Source organism: Diabrotica undecimpunctata, chromosome 10, assembly GCF_040954645.1.
Source record: "Diabrotica undecimpunctata isolate CICGRU chromosome 10, icDiaUnde3, whole genome shotgun sequence".
NCBI lineage: Eukaryota > Metazoa > Arthropoda > Insecta > Coleoptera > Chrysomelidae > Diabrotica > Diabrotica undecimpunctata.
This window is the reverse complement of record NC_092812.1, coordinates 18108972-18126594: the sequence shown is the minus strand read 5'-3', so window position 1 is coordinate 18126594 and position 17623 is coordinate 18108972. Positions and strand designations below refer to the sequence as shown.

Sequence of the window (17623 nt, the reverse complement as noted above, 5' to 3'; positions counted from 1 at the left end):
TACAGTAAATCTAAACAAATTACCGACATAGATCATTTCAATTAGAAGAAAATATAGAAAATAAGTTAAGAGTTAAAGGACTGAAATTAAAGAAAATAAATTAGTAGTTATTACAATCATCCACAAAATATCCAGCGGCTTCTATTTCTACAATTAGCTGTAATTGTTAAAGATATAACAAATAATACTTTATGACAAATATTTGGAATAGAATAGAAATATGCTTTATTGTCATTTAAAATTGTACAATTTTATTTACAAAGCTTACAAAAAGTCAAAAAAATAACAATAACAATTTAAAATTTACTAAAATTACATAAATCGTCAATATTACAAAATAAAAAAAGTTGCTTGTACCTAAACGTACTGTTCCAATTTACGGAACTTAAGAAAAGAAGTTGTAGATTTAAGTTGCAAAGGGAGATGGTTTTATAATTTTTTTGCCGAATATAATATAAATTTCTTTGCTTACTCAGTGGAAGAAATCGGTAAATATACATCAAAGGTTGAATTTCTGGTGGAGTAGTCATGATTGAGTCTTGCTGGAAAAGCATGTAGGTGTTTACGAATTAAGCAAACAGTTTCTAAAATATATAAAGAGTGAAGAGTCAAAATCCCGTGATTTTTGAAGTAACTTCTGCAATGTGTTATTCTACTGAGGCCATAAAGATACCGTATTGCTCTTTTTTGTAATTTAAAAATAACATCAGATTGGGCAACTGTACTAGAACCCCAAAAAGGAAGGTCATATCTAAGATACGACTAGAACAAATAAAAATATGACCAAGAGTTGCAATATTAAAGTTTCTCTGGGTATTACTGGTATCATAAGCAAAAACTTTGGCATAGTCACAAAACAGTGGCAGTGCAAAGATTATTGTTTAGTGTTTGATAGACCTCATGTAGTACAGAAAACATAGCATCACTGGTCCATTTATTAGATAACCGAACTGACTTTGTGATAAAATGTTGTTTTCAACGAGAAAGGCTTTTATAAGTCTCTCAATAATTTTGAATAGGCTCGGTAGTAAGGCAATAGGTGTATAGTTGCAGACATTCAATTTTTTACCACCCTTATGAAGAGAAATAATAGTGGCTGTCTTTAGGCACTCTGGAAATATACCTTTTTCAAAGGAATCGGTAATTAGTGAGACCAGGACTTCCAACACATGTTTTAGGATATTTGAAAAACTTTTTATGGATAGTCCATCAGTACTACAGGAAGATTTGCTTTTGATACTACTGATTGTTTGGATCAGTTCAGATTTATCAACTGGTCTTGTAAAGAATGAATTCGAGAATTCGAATCGGTAATTAGTGAGACCAGGACTTCCAACACATGTTTTGGGATATTTGAAAAACTTTTTATGGATATTCCATCAGTACTACAGGAATATTTGCTTTTGATACTACTGATTGTTTGGATCAGTTCAGATTTATCAACTGGTCTTGTAAAGAATGAATTCGAGACCTTTTTTAAATTGGGGAGATAGAACAGAAGATCTTGTTGTGGCAAATAGTTGATGTTATATTTTTATTCACATTAACGAAGTATTCATTTAGATTTTCAGGGTTTAAAAGAGAAAATGTTTGAGCTGTTTTAGTTTTATTTCGAAGATCGTTTATTATGGACCAAGATTCTCTTGCAACATTTTTAGAGCTTCCCAGACGATTCTGATAGTACATTTTTATAGCTGTTTTGAAAAGAAAAACATTAATCTTTAACATAATGTATATATATATATATATATATATATATATATATATATATATATATGTATATGTATATGTATGTGTACATATATTTGTGTGTGTGTGTTTTGTTAAGCAGCACGAGTGGTCAGTCGTTGTGTTTAAATTGGTAATTGGTACACTATCGCGATTTTAAGGTTGTTTCTTATCATCAGGCATGCGTAGATGTATACGAACACAAATAATAAAATGATAAAATGAACATAAAAACGTATAGTATACTGACTTAATAATATTTCACATAAGTCAAAACTTAAGATATTTTAGCCTTCTTTCTTTATATTTTTAAACTCCTGGATATATTTTTTTACTTACTTTACTTACTTTGCTTTCCTGACTGGTTGTCTTCAGGAACCACCTGGTTACACCCTGATTAAATGGTCAATCAGTCTGTGTTTTTCTCCGTATGCAATTTTTATCGATGATGTCTCTGGTCTTAAGAAGCTTCTTCTTGTGGCTTGGTGGAAGAAGTATCTTGTCCTGTTCTCAGCCACCCCCCTTAGCAGTGTGCACTGGAGCCTTTCTTGGATGGTTGCATTTGTAATTTTGTCCTGCCATGTCGCTCTGTCGAGTAATCGATAGCAGGACGTTTCAGTTCTTTCTTCCAGTTAGATTCTGCTGTATAACTTTAAACTGGGACTGCATACATCACCGATCTCACATAGTTCTGGTACAACTGTATCTTCTTGGCCTTAGATATAGAGCTGAATCTGAAAATATATGGTTGAATTACTCTTTTTGTTATAATCGCTTTTTCCTTGATTTATTGATTATTCTTCGTGAAATTTAATCTTCTATCGGTGGATTTTGCTGCTGTATAAAGATGATAAACTGCGTCTTTTCCGCGTTTTTTATTTTCCATTTATCCGTGAAGTCCGAAATTCTTTCTAAATGATTTTCTAATGCTTCGACAATTCTATCTTTTTTCCTGCTATATACACTGCTATATTGATTAACTAAGGATTACATGAAGCCGAACAACTAGCCCAGGACAGGGAAGAATGGAGGGAAATCGTGAAAAAACTGTAAAGGTCTGATGGTGTCACCACATCCCAAAACGGATTAGGACTGAGGAGGATACACGTGTCATCTGCATCCCTTCAAGAACTTCTTGAATCCTAGACATATTTTGATCGCCTGAAACTTAAAATGTTCTATTAGTTAAATCAGTGTCACGTATATTAACTAAATAGTGAGAAATCTAGCTATTTTTACAGACAGTATCGTACGCTTTTTCTTTTTCGAGAATAGCCTGTTTTTTTATTTCTGTTGAAGCGAATTTTCGTGTCGCTTACCACTCTTCCTAGCTGTAGCTCGAAATTTCTACCTTTTCTGAATCAAAATTGGTCTTCCTTATGATTCTTCTTCGTTCTGCATATTTTATTAGACTTTTGAAGCCTTTTGAATGATTACAGTAGGGTAATTGGTCTGTAACTTTCTGGTCATTTCACAAGCTAGTGTTATCGTTATCAAAACAATTGACAATGATGTTTTTTTCAAAATTTGCTTTTAAAATATTATGCTTTCTTTCTATGTGTGTATAAATGTTTATAAATAGAAAAACTTTTTTCTACATGAACAGAAGTTATTGATATATTTTTAAAATTGTTTATGTTGGAAGGCAGTAGTTAAATATCTGGTACAGGATCACCTTGATGAACTTTCACAACTTTCTCCAAAATAGAAAATCTTAAGTTTGTATTTAAATCCTATTGCAATTTATTTCCTACAGATATGCCTACGTTCCTTTAATCATAAGAAATGATTCCTTAGCATGATAAATCAAATCGACTGATTCGTAAATAGTCAAATTTTGTTTTTCAAGTTTTTTTATGTCCTCAAAAAGAAATTGAAAATTTAAGCTCATATGGGCTAGATTCTGAGGTAAGTTGTAAACAAGGCGTTTACGTTCCTCCAGAGCTGCTGAAATAGAATCTGTTAGTTGTAGCAATTTAAATAATTATCAACAATAATCAACATTACTTACATTGAGTTTGATCTTTAAACAAAACAGAATTCAAAATTTTGGTTATGTACCAAATTACAGAAAAGGATAATACTGACTGTCATAATATATGTCGAAATGAAATATCAAACCTTTTTGAAATATTAATTAAATATTAAAGTTAACTTTATTTAAAAGAATATGACAATTAGCTGATCCACAAAACTTATATTTATTTATAATTTTTTATTTTTGTCATGAAAGCAAATCTTTGCATATATTAATGAAAAAATATGTTTTACTTAGAAAAATTTTAACAAAAATTACCTTGTATCACTGGCTGGTATATTTTTTTTAAGAAAGTTCTTGGGATTGGACACAAATCAAACACACTGTCCCACACAAACTGCAAATGGTCTGGGGTGACCCATGGAAGTACAAAATGGACAAATCTTAGGGAGGTCAAATATTGAATTGGGCTTCGGCTTATCCTGGATGATAACAAAATGTATTCTTCAAAACTCGGCCTTAATTCTTACTTAAAACCATGTGGACTTCATAAAATGTTGCAAAGGCTGTTTTACAAATTCCTCACATAGGATACAGCACAACAAATCGGCGATTAACTAACTCACTGAACAAAGACTGCCAAATAGCATTTTGAGTTTAAATTCACCTCTTAACTCATAAAATCAAGCAAAAAATTGCTAGTTTTGAAAAACTACATGCCGAGAGCTTACCTCTTCCGAATCCAAACTGCCTCTCCTAACTTGTACTACACTTTACACTATTTTCTGATGTCAAAAGCGAATAACGAATAACCATAATGAATTTTAAAAAATCCGGACCCAAAACAATGAAACCGACTGATTTTGGCAGCGGTTCCACCGAGAGTGATCTCGTCTTTCCAACTAGGTATAAAAAAAAACGGAAAGACTCATATTTATTTGCAACGCAATATTCAAGCGGAATCAAGATCAAAAGAAATACCAATCTGTGCTATATAAACAAACTAAAAATATTTATATTAATAATCTCAGCGACGCAAAAAGAGAATATTTTTCGGTGTTTTAAGATATTTGAGGTAAATCGAAATGCTACATAGTTATATAATAAAACTATTTATTCCTTAAAAATACTGCACATATAAAAATAATGCTTGAAACCAACTACCCCACTTTGTGATAAAGGGTAAAGAAGTTAATGGAATATTAGAAAGACGTTGTTTCTAAAATAAAACTCGTAATGGTGATTTTAAAACAACTTTTTTGACATTATTTATCAGATCATTCACATGTGAATAATTTCGTCTTATTTCTTCGGCGACAAGGTTAAGCCAATGAGATAGACATGTTACATGAATTGAATAGCTTACATTTACAATATTTCTGCAAAAATGAGGTAAAAGTGACATTGTTCACTTTTGAAATTAGAATTCTTGAAGTTAACAAGACATCGCAAAGGTCTTGGTCAAACAGTTGCTGTTCGGTTTTTGAGTCTCTAATCACTGCGTCATTGTTAATTGCACTTTTAAATTGAGCCGTTTAAGAGTATTTTCACACTTTTTAAAGTGAGAAAAATTTTCATCAGGAGAAATCTGAAATAGAAAGCACGTTTTATTTTATCGAAACATGCTTTGACAATCGCTTGAAAACAGTTATTTACAATTTTAGAGCTAGCTCGACAAAATACTTTTTCTCCATCCAACTTTAATTCAGGATATGGCTGAATCCAAGTACTTAGTGTTGACATTACGATATAAAAAAATTAATGAAGGCACGGGTTACGTAATAAAATTACACTATAAATGTATTTTTAAAATGTGCCTCAATACCTACGTTTACACTGTAAATGTAAATGAATAAAGTATAATACAATTTTTTATTCGACTTCTTACAAAAATTATTGAATTTTATGTATATTTCAACTACATTTTACTCGGACTACGTTTTCTTTTGTTCATATTAATTTAGTCTCTCATATTTATACTTACCGTGTATATAATATGGTTACTATGATCAGTACGCGCCTGCCCTTTATGTCCGAAGGACACAACTCATAGAAGGGCGAGAGTAGACCTAAAATATGATTTCTGGACATCGGGCCCTGAGACAGTTGTAATGAAAAATGCTGTTTTGCTGTTTCTGCAGGCACCTAACGTGCCCCGGAATCAATAAATTAATATTTTACTCCAGGGACTAACAAGTGTGTGGAAATTGGCCGAAGGAATTAAGTCTTTTGGGGATATCGGTGAAAAATTTCGCAAGCTTTCTTCTTTCTCGCAGATGGGAAATTCGGGTAGTAACATTATTATAAATAGAAACAATAATCTTAATTTCAGAAAATCCTTACATTTTGAACATATATTTTTAAAATATTTGTTATTATATTAAATAACTCAGTAAGTTTCTTATATTACAGAATATGTTGAAAATTATTTATAAATACAGCGTTCGAATTTTTTCGAAGTTTTTGTTATTCTTTCTTACCTCTTTCCGACTTCTCTCTTTTCTATTTTAGATCTGTTTTCAACTACATTTCGAACTGCCAACTCTTCATATTTATCAGACCTGATTTACTGTTATAACATGCGAATATACCAGACAAATTAACAAATAAATAAAAAGCCTTTTTCGTGACACTCTTCGATACAGGTATCTAAAACTGCTTTTGATCAATTTGGTGATAATAATATGTAATTAATAAAATATTCGAAAGATTAAACGTCATTCTTTACTTATAAACAATAAAAGATCGCTATTTAATTAGATTGGATTAAATTTGATTTAAATACTAAAGGTGAAGACCGGTAAATTATATGGAAAAGTGACACAATTTTACTGAAAAAGCATAGAAAATGGTTTAAAATGAAAGATATTTTTGTTAATTTGTTATTTAATCATTGCAAAAATAGCTTCAAAAGTCAATTTTTTCAAAAGTATTAATAATTTTTCTTAAAATCCACAAAAACTTTAATTTCGCGTAATAATACGGACAATATCACATGTCACAGGCAACATTGAAATTATTTATCCCAGAAAGCTTTTACCTTCAACTTTATTATGAACTATTAGGTCTACATGAACGGTGAAAGCACCAAATTACAGACTAAGGCTTATTTTATCAAATTAACGAATAAAAAATGTATGTTAAATAACGTAAAATAGGTTATACTACTGTGATTTTAAGCTTATAAACAGTTAAAATAAGTCAGACAACTCAACATTATAGTAAGATTTTTTATTCGAAATGTGTGCATTTATACAGGAATTTACGTAAAAATACAATGTCCTACGTCGCTTAGAACCCAAGTTTTTATTTCTCCATTTTACTATTTCTATAACTTTATTTATAAAAGTCGCAATATCTCCGGTACTAATTAACGAAATTATGTTTTTTTTTTGTTTTGAGTACTTCATTGCATAGATTATAAAAATTTAAGTAGTTAATTTAAAAATTGTATATTTAATGAAGTAATTTATTTAAACAAGTTAAAATAAATATTTATTTTGCAAAATTTTACTTCTCTCTTATTATTAGTAGTAGAAAAGGTTGTGAAATGATAGGTTCTTGCAGGTTCTTGACAGGAGCTTGCAGGAAGATACAACAATATATATATATATATATATATATATATATATATATATATATATATATATATATATATATATATATACTGGGTGTTTTAAAAACGTATGTCATAAATTAAATCACGCATTCCGGGGACAAAAATAAATTAATTTAATCCAATTTACCTTCGTACAAAAGTGTACACAAAAAAGTTACAGCCCTTTGAAGTTACAAAATAAAAATTGTTTTTTTGCATTATCTCCTAAAATACTTGACATTTCATAATAAAAATGGACACGTTACTTTCTTGTTCTGAAAGCATTTTTCATAAAAAAGAAACAACAAAATCTAAGCGCACAAAAAAATTTTAAGGGGGGTGTGCAGCCCTAAATCCCCCCAAACTATTAAGTACGTTCAAATCAAATGAATTTTGTGGCATCATTAGTTTAACACATTATTTTTAAAAATTTTTTGCCTCATCACTTTTTTCAAAAAACAGTTTTTATTGAGTTACGGCCCTTTTAATTAACCTTTAAAAAATTACGTGCAACTAAATAAATGGCTTAAATGAATTAACAAGTACAAAAAATGTTTATAACCTCTATAAATATTATATTACAATAAATGTTCAAAATGACCCCATTTTCTTCAGTACACATTCGGTATCGTTTTAATAAGGAAAACCTAATGCGCTGAAAAATCATATTTTTCTTACGAAATTGATTTGCAGCTTCAATTATTCTAACCCTCAATTGTTGTTCGTCCTCTATTGTTACAGAATACATTTTCTCTTTCATAAACCCCCAAAAGCAAAAGTCCATGGGGTTAAGACCTGGACGTCTGGGTGGCCAAGAAATAGGTGCGTCACGACCCCTTCCAATCCACCGACCAGGATACTGCCTGCAAAGGTATTCCCGGACTTCATTACTGTAATGCGGTGAAGCGCCATCTTGTACAAACCACATCTTTTGCCTTATTGCAATATTCACTTCTTCATAATACTCTTGTAAATCGTTTGCCAAGAACTGCACATAATTCTCACCATTTAAATTGTTGGGAACAAATACTGGGCCTATTAGATTGTTATCCACAATTCCTGCCCAAACATTCACTTTGAAAGTTATTTGATGATGAGTCGTTTTTTGGCGTGAGGATTTTCGTCGGCCCAAATGTGCTCATTATGATGGTTTGTTATTCCATTTCTATTTAAGGTAGCTTCGTCGGTAAACAAAATATTTCTAATAAAATTAACATTTCGAATGTTTTTCATTAACAACCAATGTGGCATATGAGTAGCACATATGTGCATAATAAGGCTAAGAACAAAAAATTACCTACTTACAATTCAGGAAGCTAGTAATACTTGACTACCTCAAAATTTTACACTAATCAAGAGAAGTCAGGCAAAACCCACAACACATTATCCCAGAAAAAAAAACAAAAAAAAACGAATAAGGTGCCAAATTTGCTCCTCAAAAGAGAAAAGAAACCTGACATTTTTTGTATGGGAAAACTGTAAGATAAAAATGGGAAAATTATTGGGTTATGTGTGGACCATGTTTCGAGAATACCATGAAGGCAGCGAGTAGACACTTTTTACTTTTTTTTACATAATCATATGTTTTTGAGCTTGTGAACTTTATGTTTTTTTCTTTCTAGTGTTGTGTACATGATGTCATAGCTTTTTTTGTTTGTTTCAGCTGGAAGAAGCAGAACGCAGGGTGGTTTAGCTATGGAAATATTTGAACAACATCAAGGGACACATATATTACAGGTAATAATAAATATTACATAAGCTTAAACCATGCAAAACTTCCTCAACAAAATTAATTGTGTATGTCCATTTTAATAATACTTTCTTTCTTTTATATTTCAGTCCTTAGATGGATTCGCCTTGGCTGTGGCTTCTGACGGTCGATTTTTGTACATTTCTGAAACAGTATCAATTTACTTAGGACTTTCACAGGTAAGTTAGTTTACAATACAAACCATATAACACAAATCATCATGTAAAAGAGCTATTTTTATCGTTTTTGTTTGTCCTTCTTCCTAGATGTTAGCAAATGAGTTATCTTTGCACGGTCAAAAAATTTTGTAGATGGATAAAGCAACAATTGGCCATGACATGATATTCCAATTATTTTTTTATGATTTTTCTGACAACAAAAATCTCTCATTGCAGTATATTCCAGATGTGAAGCCTAGTTCAATGTCGATGATAATTTTGTTTGTTATAATTAGAGTTCGGACATTGTTTTAAACAATGGTTCGGATTTAAAAGTATAAAGAAACACAAAAAACGCTTAAAAAGCTTAACGACATTATGAAAAAAGGATTTTGTTATGCAAAAAAGCATGAAAATAAGCATATTAATTTTGACAAACCATTTTTTACGAAAATTCGCCTATAATAAAACATAATATATAATAATTTCTAAGCTTAGCTTAAGAGATTATTATTAGAATAAACAAAAAATAGATAACTGAAACAAAAAGGCTTTAACCTGATTTTTATCGACACACCTTAGATAAAGGGAAGTCATTTTTTTAAGCATAAAATAACTAAATACGTATTTAAATGTTCCGTCGTAAAATTTCGGCGCCTGTCACTCAAAACATTTTTATAATCTAAAAGCGTCTTGCAACGTCCACATTGGTTATCGGTGCATACTTTTACTTTTCCACTACTGTCGGACCAATATTTATATCTTCAACGTGTTTTCCTTTAATTAAAAACGTTTTCTTCATCTTTTGAAATCCTTCGTCTTCTGTTAATACATCTCTGAGTTTTGTAAATACTATCTGACCAATTTTTCCAGAGATAACTTATATCTTTTTTTCAAAACTGTTGATTTTTTGAATAGACTCAACTAATGAAATTTGCTGTTTCTCCAAAAATTTATTGTTTCACCCACAAAACAATAATTGTTTTTGATAAAATCAAGATTGTTTTGTAATTCTGTTTCACCTTATACATCCTGACAATCTTTTATCGATTTGCTAGCAGTATAATATTGCACTTACAATACAAAGCTTTTAAAATTTTCGATATATTCGGCGTAGTATAAAGCTGCATCTAAACCTGTACTCCACCCAGTTAACACTGGTCCAGGTGGTAATGGAGTATTGGGTGGTAATGGAAAAAAAATTTCCCATTGTTTATCAACTCATTAACAAGTGGAAATTGTAGCCGTATACTGCAATGCGATTCAGGCCGTCGGCTGGGCACGTACAGTGTATTAGGTTTGGATAAAACACTTTAAGATTTGATGTGGTTTTGATCATATATGGTGCAGCGTCGGAAAGCGTTAGTACTAATTTATTGGTGGGTATAGCCTCGTGAAGATAAAAATTTGTTAAAGCTTCATTTACGAATTTTTACACTGTATTGTTATTTGTTGCTTCCAGATCTTTTGTTGCTTCCACACTAAATAACCCTTCGTCAAGATTTCTTCGGGAAGTACGTTTATCATTAAATTAGCGACGTACCTTCCACAACTATCTGTAGTGTCGTCCATATATCAAACCAAATGTAATTGTTCCCCACTATTGTTTTTACTTACTTTTATTTTGCAATTTATTTGTGGGATATCAGAGTCCACTATGGCACTGCATAGTTTAAAATTAAATGTGTGCTGTTCGCTATATCCCGAAGTTGCATGTAAGGATTCTGCAATTGTTTGTGGCTTACATTTATTAATACGAAGCAAGATGCCATAAAAGTTGTGACTTCTTTTAAGTCCATCTTTGCCGTAAATTTTTGAAAATATTCCCTAATTTAAAATAACGTACAGCGATTAGCTTAAATCGAAATGTCTTGAGAAGTTATTCATGTTTATTTTAATATCTGACTTATCTGTTCATTTATTAATATTTTGTACTTCTGTTTTAAATGGAATTTCTCGCTTGAATTTTCTCTTCAAATCTAATCTTCTATTTATTCAAATAACATGTAGCACAAATGTTTTAAAAATGTCTTTATTTTCGAAGCTTTTTCTGTCTGTTATATTTACTAATTGTATTTTTAAAAATACTACTTTATTGGTTAAACCATGTCAAACGTCACATAATATACGATCTCATTGTTTTGCTATTGTCACCATTGTTTTCATCTTCCTTTATTATTGTACTGGAAACTGTTACTTTTTTTATTAATTTATAAATTTTCTTTCTGGAATAAGAATGATTCTTACATCTATTCTAAAAAATCTGCATACATAATTGATTTTGGAAAGTGTACTATTAACTTTTATTCATTAGAGAAACCCATCGTTGAACAGTATATATGGAAAGTACACCTAAATTCTTTAGTAGTAATCAGTGTGTAATTTAAACTTAGTATGCGTCGCCAAATCATCACGAAAGTTGGATAAAATAATAAGGATTCAATGCGAGTACTGTTAAGAAATCGTTTTGTACAAATCCGATACAGTTATATAACCTCAAAACAATACATCGCTAGTCGCAAGGCTTATTCTCAGTTACCAAAATATTTTGGGAATATAAAACGTAAATTTGGAGCTTATCTAGGTCAATGTACCTTACAGCAAGTGTTTAAATTATATTATATATATATATATATATATATATATATATATATATATATATATATATATTATATATATAGCTTTATTGAGTTTCTTGATCCATACTATATTTAATATAAAATTAGTATTTCTTGGGTTTAGGTTCAATAAGTAATATTAAGATTAAATGATTCTAAAATGTGCAGGACAAAAAGTTATTATAAAATATATAAAAAAACTTACCAAAACGTAAAACGGGACACTGACATTGATGAATTGACAGAAGTAAAAATTGATTGTAGAGTAAATCTTGACAAAGGCAAAGGTTGCCTACCGAATCGTTGATACGGCAGGCAACCTACAAGAAATACTAATTTTATATTATATATATATATATATATATATATATATATATATATATATATATATATGTATATGTCTGGTATATTATTAATCAAAATTACTAGAAAACTATCTGTTGCTAAATTCGCTTTGTCGAATAGTCCATTTCACTGAAAACAACTTACAAAGGAGAGTTTCGATGGTATTGAAATAAGAACGATCATTATTAAGTTTATCAGATTTATTGGGCTTTCTCGTCAATAGGGTATAGCCAGCTGGAGATAAAGGTAGCAAGGTAGCAGGTGGCAAGGTCACTCCAGTGGTGCCTGGTTTTGAACGAGAAGGAGATGATGTTCCTCATCTCTGATCTTAGTTTATGCAGACAGTTTACTTGTTTTTGGAGAGGTGTTAGGAAGTAAACCTGGAAGTAGGTTTACTTGTCTTCTATTCAACATTGCCCTAGAGAAAGCTAGTAGAGAATCTGTAATAACAACAAAGAGGACCATTATTAATAGGAGTGTACAAATACTAGCGTATGAGGATGACATCGATATTGTAGCAAAAAGAAAGGCGGACCACCTGGTCCAATCGTTCATGGCATTGGAAGCAGTAGCAATTAAGAATGGGGCTACACGTTAATAGTTGTAAAATTAGGTATATAAAAGTAACAAATAAGAAGCAAGTAGAAAAACCAGAAGATCTAATTGTTAGAACATATATTTTCAAAGCAGTAAGAGAGTTTATACCATACGCTGGAATAAGTGTTATCCCTAGTAACTTATTTATTTTTAACACGTAAGCAAAACGAACGGATAGTTCGATTCTTAAAATATTCTTAGTATATTATAGCATCAATGTTTCGAACTTTACGCGATACCTCTTCACCTGTCAGTCATAACTTTGTTTTTTTTAATGGGAGAGTACATCATGTGACACCTTATTTAAAAGCTTTTGAAACACTAAATTTCAAAAATGTATACTACTTTGGTTCAAAAATTTACAGAAATTAAATTATACGAGAAACAATTGTAATACATTCCTTGCAACAATTTAATGACTTTTTGTTCGTTTAGATTAATCGTTTTTAGATGGTAGAAGAGATTTTGTTTTAAATAGAAGTCAAAAATATTTATTACAGTCTAAATTATTACAACTAATTTAATGATTCAAGATACGTAAAGAATTGAAAGTGACAGCTAAAATATTTCTCATTTACTTCTTGGCAGTAATACAATATATTTCTTGTTTCTTCTCTAACTTTTTGCAACACCATCACATAGTACGGCATTCAGAGATAATTCTTTGGCGTAGTTGGTCAATTGTATCGGGTTGTATCTGATTAAGTAACCCAATAAAAAAAATCTAATGGAGGTAAGTCAGGAGATCTTGGTGACCACTCTATATGTCCCCGTCAGCCAATCGATCTTGCCGGAAAAACATTGTCTAGATAATTTCGCACCCTGGTGACATAGTGGGTCGTAGCTCCGCCTTGCTGAAATATGACGTTTTGAGGTAACCCTTGCGGATGTTTTGTAATTGTATCATTGATTGCCAGCGTGATCTCGGTCTCCAACATATTTAAGTAAGTTTATGTGGAAATTGGTTTGACCTTTTCGAAATAATCTGGGATTTTCATCAGACCAGTATCTAATATTTTGACGATGAACGTAACTATTCAAAAAAAATTTCACTTCGTCACTAAAACAAATGTGTTGAAGATAATCTAACATTTTGACGATGAACGTAACTATTTAAAAAAATGTCACTTCGTCACTAAAACAAATGTGTTGAAGATAATAAGGATTCTGTGCAATATTATTTATCATGATTTTGCAATATTCCATCCGTCTATCTGGGTCATCCTCTGTTAATTCTTGAACCATTTTTATTTTGTAAGGATGAAATTTATTTCTCTTCAGAATCTTTAAAATTGTTTTCTCATCTGCTTCACAAACGTGAGCAACAAGTTTATTAGAAGTAGGCGGATTAACCACAAACTGACTTAACACAGAAATCTGTACCATTTTTAAAATTCACATAAACAAATTTCCTTTAAAATAGCAACAAAATTAAAGTTAATAATACTATTTATTTATGATAGCTGTCAAAAATAATTTAGTTGCTATGCAACGAAAGAAGATGATTAGGTAAGTTTTTGACCAGATCTAGAGGTACGTAGGTACGTTGAAACTCTTTCTCGCATAATTTAGATTCTATAAATTTTCGAATTAAAGTATTATACATTTTTAAAATCAGTATTTCAAAAGCTTTTAAATGGGGTGTTACATGATCTACTTTCTCATTTAAAAAAATCAAAGTTATGACTGGCCCTGAAGAGACAATCGCGTAATTATACGAGACATCACCGTGCTTCGGAGGGCACGTAACGCCGTAGGTCCCGGCTACATACGTGGTCGTTGAGTCATGTTAGGGGCGCTTGCGTGACTGAAAACCCTAACACCAGACCTTAGTCAGAAGGTTACACGAACTTATATATTATTAACTAGAAGTAAGAATCTGGTGAGCTTCGTCCTTCGCAACTTTTTACTTAGCGGGGATAAGTCAGACACCTTGGAGTTATATTAAACCAACAGTTCATTGGGGTTTTACAGATCTTGAAGAAGGAGATCTTGGGCAAAGGTACATCTAAAATGTTTCTTGTATCTTGGGCGCACGTGTTGGAATTTCGGTTGTATGTAGTTCCTTCATATTTTTCTTAATGAATACCTCTTAATACCTTCCGAATCATATTTAGACTAAGAGATTAAAATAAAAAATAGTAATAAAAAGAATAGGCAAGTTTGGTAAGAGTCAACATATTTATTGTATAGTACATTAAATTTCACAGAAAAATGACAAGTAAAGCCGACTTAGACCTTGGCAATAACAAAGACTTTAAGTTTAACTTTGTTCAAAATCAGTCGAACTTTTTTGTTTTATAATCTGCAGATGATAATAAGTGAATTATCGAAACATCTTATATAAGAAATTTAACACACAGTCCTATGTTGTCCTTTTCATCGTGAAAATCCCAGAAAAAATTCATTTTAGATCTGGTAGTTTCTCGACATGTACGGTATACATTTTATCCGCTCACCGCCTCCCGAAGCAGCAACCGCCTCGTTGGAGAATGCTCCTCACGTACTCCTCTGCAGCAGCGTGCCTGCCATTCATAATAGGACTGGCGGGGCCCATAATCAATAGAGTATTTGCAACTGCAGGGAAAATGGCCGACCTTAGAAGAATACGCACATGTTATCACCTACGAGAAATACCTGCCGACTTACTTCATATTTTCACAAAATTTCTCTAACGCTCCCTATTATTGACAACTTTTCTTTACTTCTATTCAAATCACAGCTGATATGATCTCTTCCCGTCGATATTTAATCTTGATTTTGAACAAGTGCGACCGATACTCTAGTGTATGTTTTATTAACTTGTTATAAAAGAAAAAATTCTGACTTATTCGACCTTGTCGATGTATGTGGTTATTGTCCGATAAAACATGGTCATATATGTATGGTCGAAAGTGCCAACCTTATAATACTTAAGTTTGAGGATAAAAGCGATGATAAATTATCCATATTATAGTAAATTTATTGCCGAAACATACTGCACAATAATTTTACTATTCAAGCCACGAGGTACACTATTATTTTGTAATACTTTTAATTCACGGCTCACTTTTATGCGGTCAATAGAAGAAATAAAAATAAAGCAACTTTTCATTATTAGGTTTATAAAAATGTAGGAGAAAATAAAATGTCACGTGGATAAACAAACGGTCAACAAGGAAATGAATACAGTCATAAAAAGTCTTAAGAAAACTGAGAATAACTAAACCTTCTAATTCTCAAAACTTAGACGGTATACCATAAGGTAACTTGAACATGCAACGACATTTTCTGTTACTATAGTGCAACTGAGTCTTAAAAATGAAACAATATTTGATTCCTAAAAAATTATATTACACAACAAAAATATTTTATGATTCACCATCTCACCCATACTCCTGTGAGTTGGTTGGTGAGTAATATATGTGTGAGATAGTGGACTAAAAAATATGAACGGCATTACATTTTTTTGTGTTAAAGTCAGAATTTTCCACAAATATCACAATTATTCTTTCCGTATCTCGTACAGTCTTCGTGTAACCAACGCTGACACCGATCACACTTTATACAGTCAACAACTTTTTTAGTATATTTATATTCTTCACACATCCAATACAGTAGTCATTATCGTCTTCTTCCACTTTATCAACATCGTCATCGTCCAGTTCTGGATCACTTTTCCCACTGATGTGTGAGACATATCTAGTTTCGTTGTTTTGGCATTGGTTTTTGACTTCTTTCTTAGTTGCTTACTCTTTGTTTTTTCTATCTTCTTGCATTTCTGTTGAACTTTTTTATTTCGATTTTTTATATTGCTCTTTCTATTTAGAACCGAAACTAACTTTCTTGACCTTTTGCGAACCGCTTCAACGCGAGGAGTGTAGGTACTGGAGAAATGTTTTCCGATATTTTTCCCGGTTTAATGTCATCATTTGGGTTAGTTGAAACTTGCAGATCCCTGTAAGTTTCGGATCTTGGTTGTAATAAGTCAGATGAAGAGATATTTGATGGCAGTTTCACGAGAAACATTTAGTAGATGCCTGATGAAAAAGGCTTGGTTGGAGAATATTTGCAACCGTTCTGGTAGGTACCTGATAGGACTGACCTGGTTGAATATTATCCGCCTGTGACTGAACATTTACCAAAAGCGCATAATCTGGAATGATATAAGAGTTAAATGGTACGATACGGAGGCGCGAAATCCGGAGATCCCATTGCCTACAGTTATTGCTTTTAACCAAGCCTCATTTAATAGTCTGCCAAATGCGGGCCTGTTTATTTTCCTTGTAGAATTAGCTTTCATAAATAATTATCATCATCATCTAGCCTTCATTTATCACGTTCACTGCTGGATATAGGCCTCCCTTAAATTCCTTCATTCTTTACGATTTTGTGCTCTTTGTAGCCAATTTTAGGTGATACGCCTGATGTCGTCAGCCCAACGTGTAGGTAGTCTTCCTCTAGTACATTTGTCTGCTCTTGGCCTCTAATTTTTAATTTTGCTCGTCCATCGTGAGTCATGCATTCTCGCTACATGGCCTGCCCAGTTCCATTGACATGAACATGTTCCGTACATAAAATATAATAAACTGACAAAATAAAAGGGAAAATCCCAGTGTGTACCATAGTTACAGAGAAGGAAAGACTTCTAGTCCTTTAATAATAAAATAGTTAAAATTTATCTAAATGATTACAAACTTTTCAAGACGTTTTCTGTCCAGTCGGACCATCATCAGTAAAACCTAAAAGCAGCTTCCAATTTTTGTTCGACCACTTCAAACCTTAAATCTTGGGCTCTGATGCCGTCTGGATGCCGCAATGTGAAGTCGTCTGGGTATAAGAAGTTTCTAGTAAAAGTTAGAGTTGGTTTGA

The 17623-nt window shown here is 31.7% G+C and overlaps 1 protein-coding gene across 1 annotated transcript in view; it reads left to right on the top strand.

Annotated features, from left to right (window-relative positions):
- The window catches only part of trh (PAS domain-containing protein trachealess), a 178322-nt gene that overhangs the window by 84350 nt on the left and 76349 nt on the right, over positions 1–17623 (top strand). The window contains exons 3-4 of the mRNA XM_072545912.1: positions 8968–9041; positions 9144–9233. Of these exons, the coding sequence (XP_072402013.1) occupies positions 8968–9041; positions 9144–9233 (164 nt within the window). The remainder of the gene's footprint in view (positions 1–8967; positions 9042–9143; positions 9234–17623) is intronic.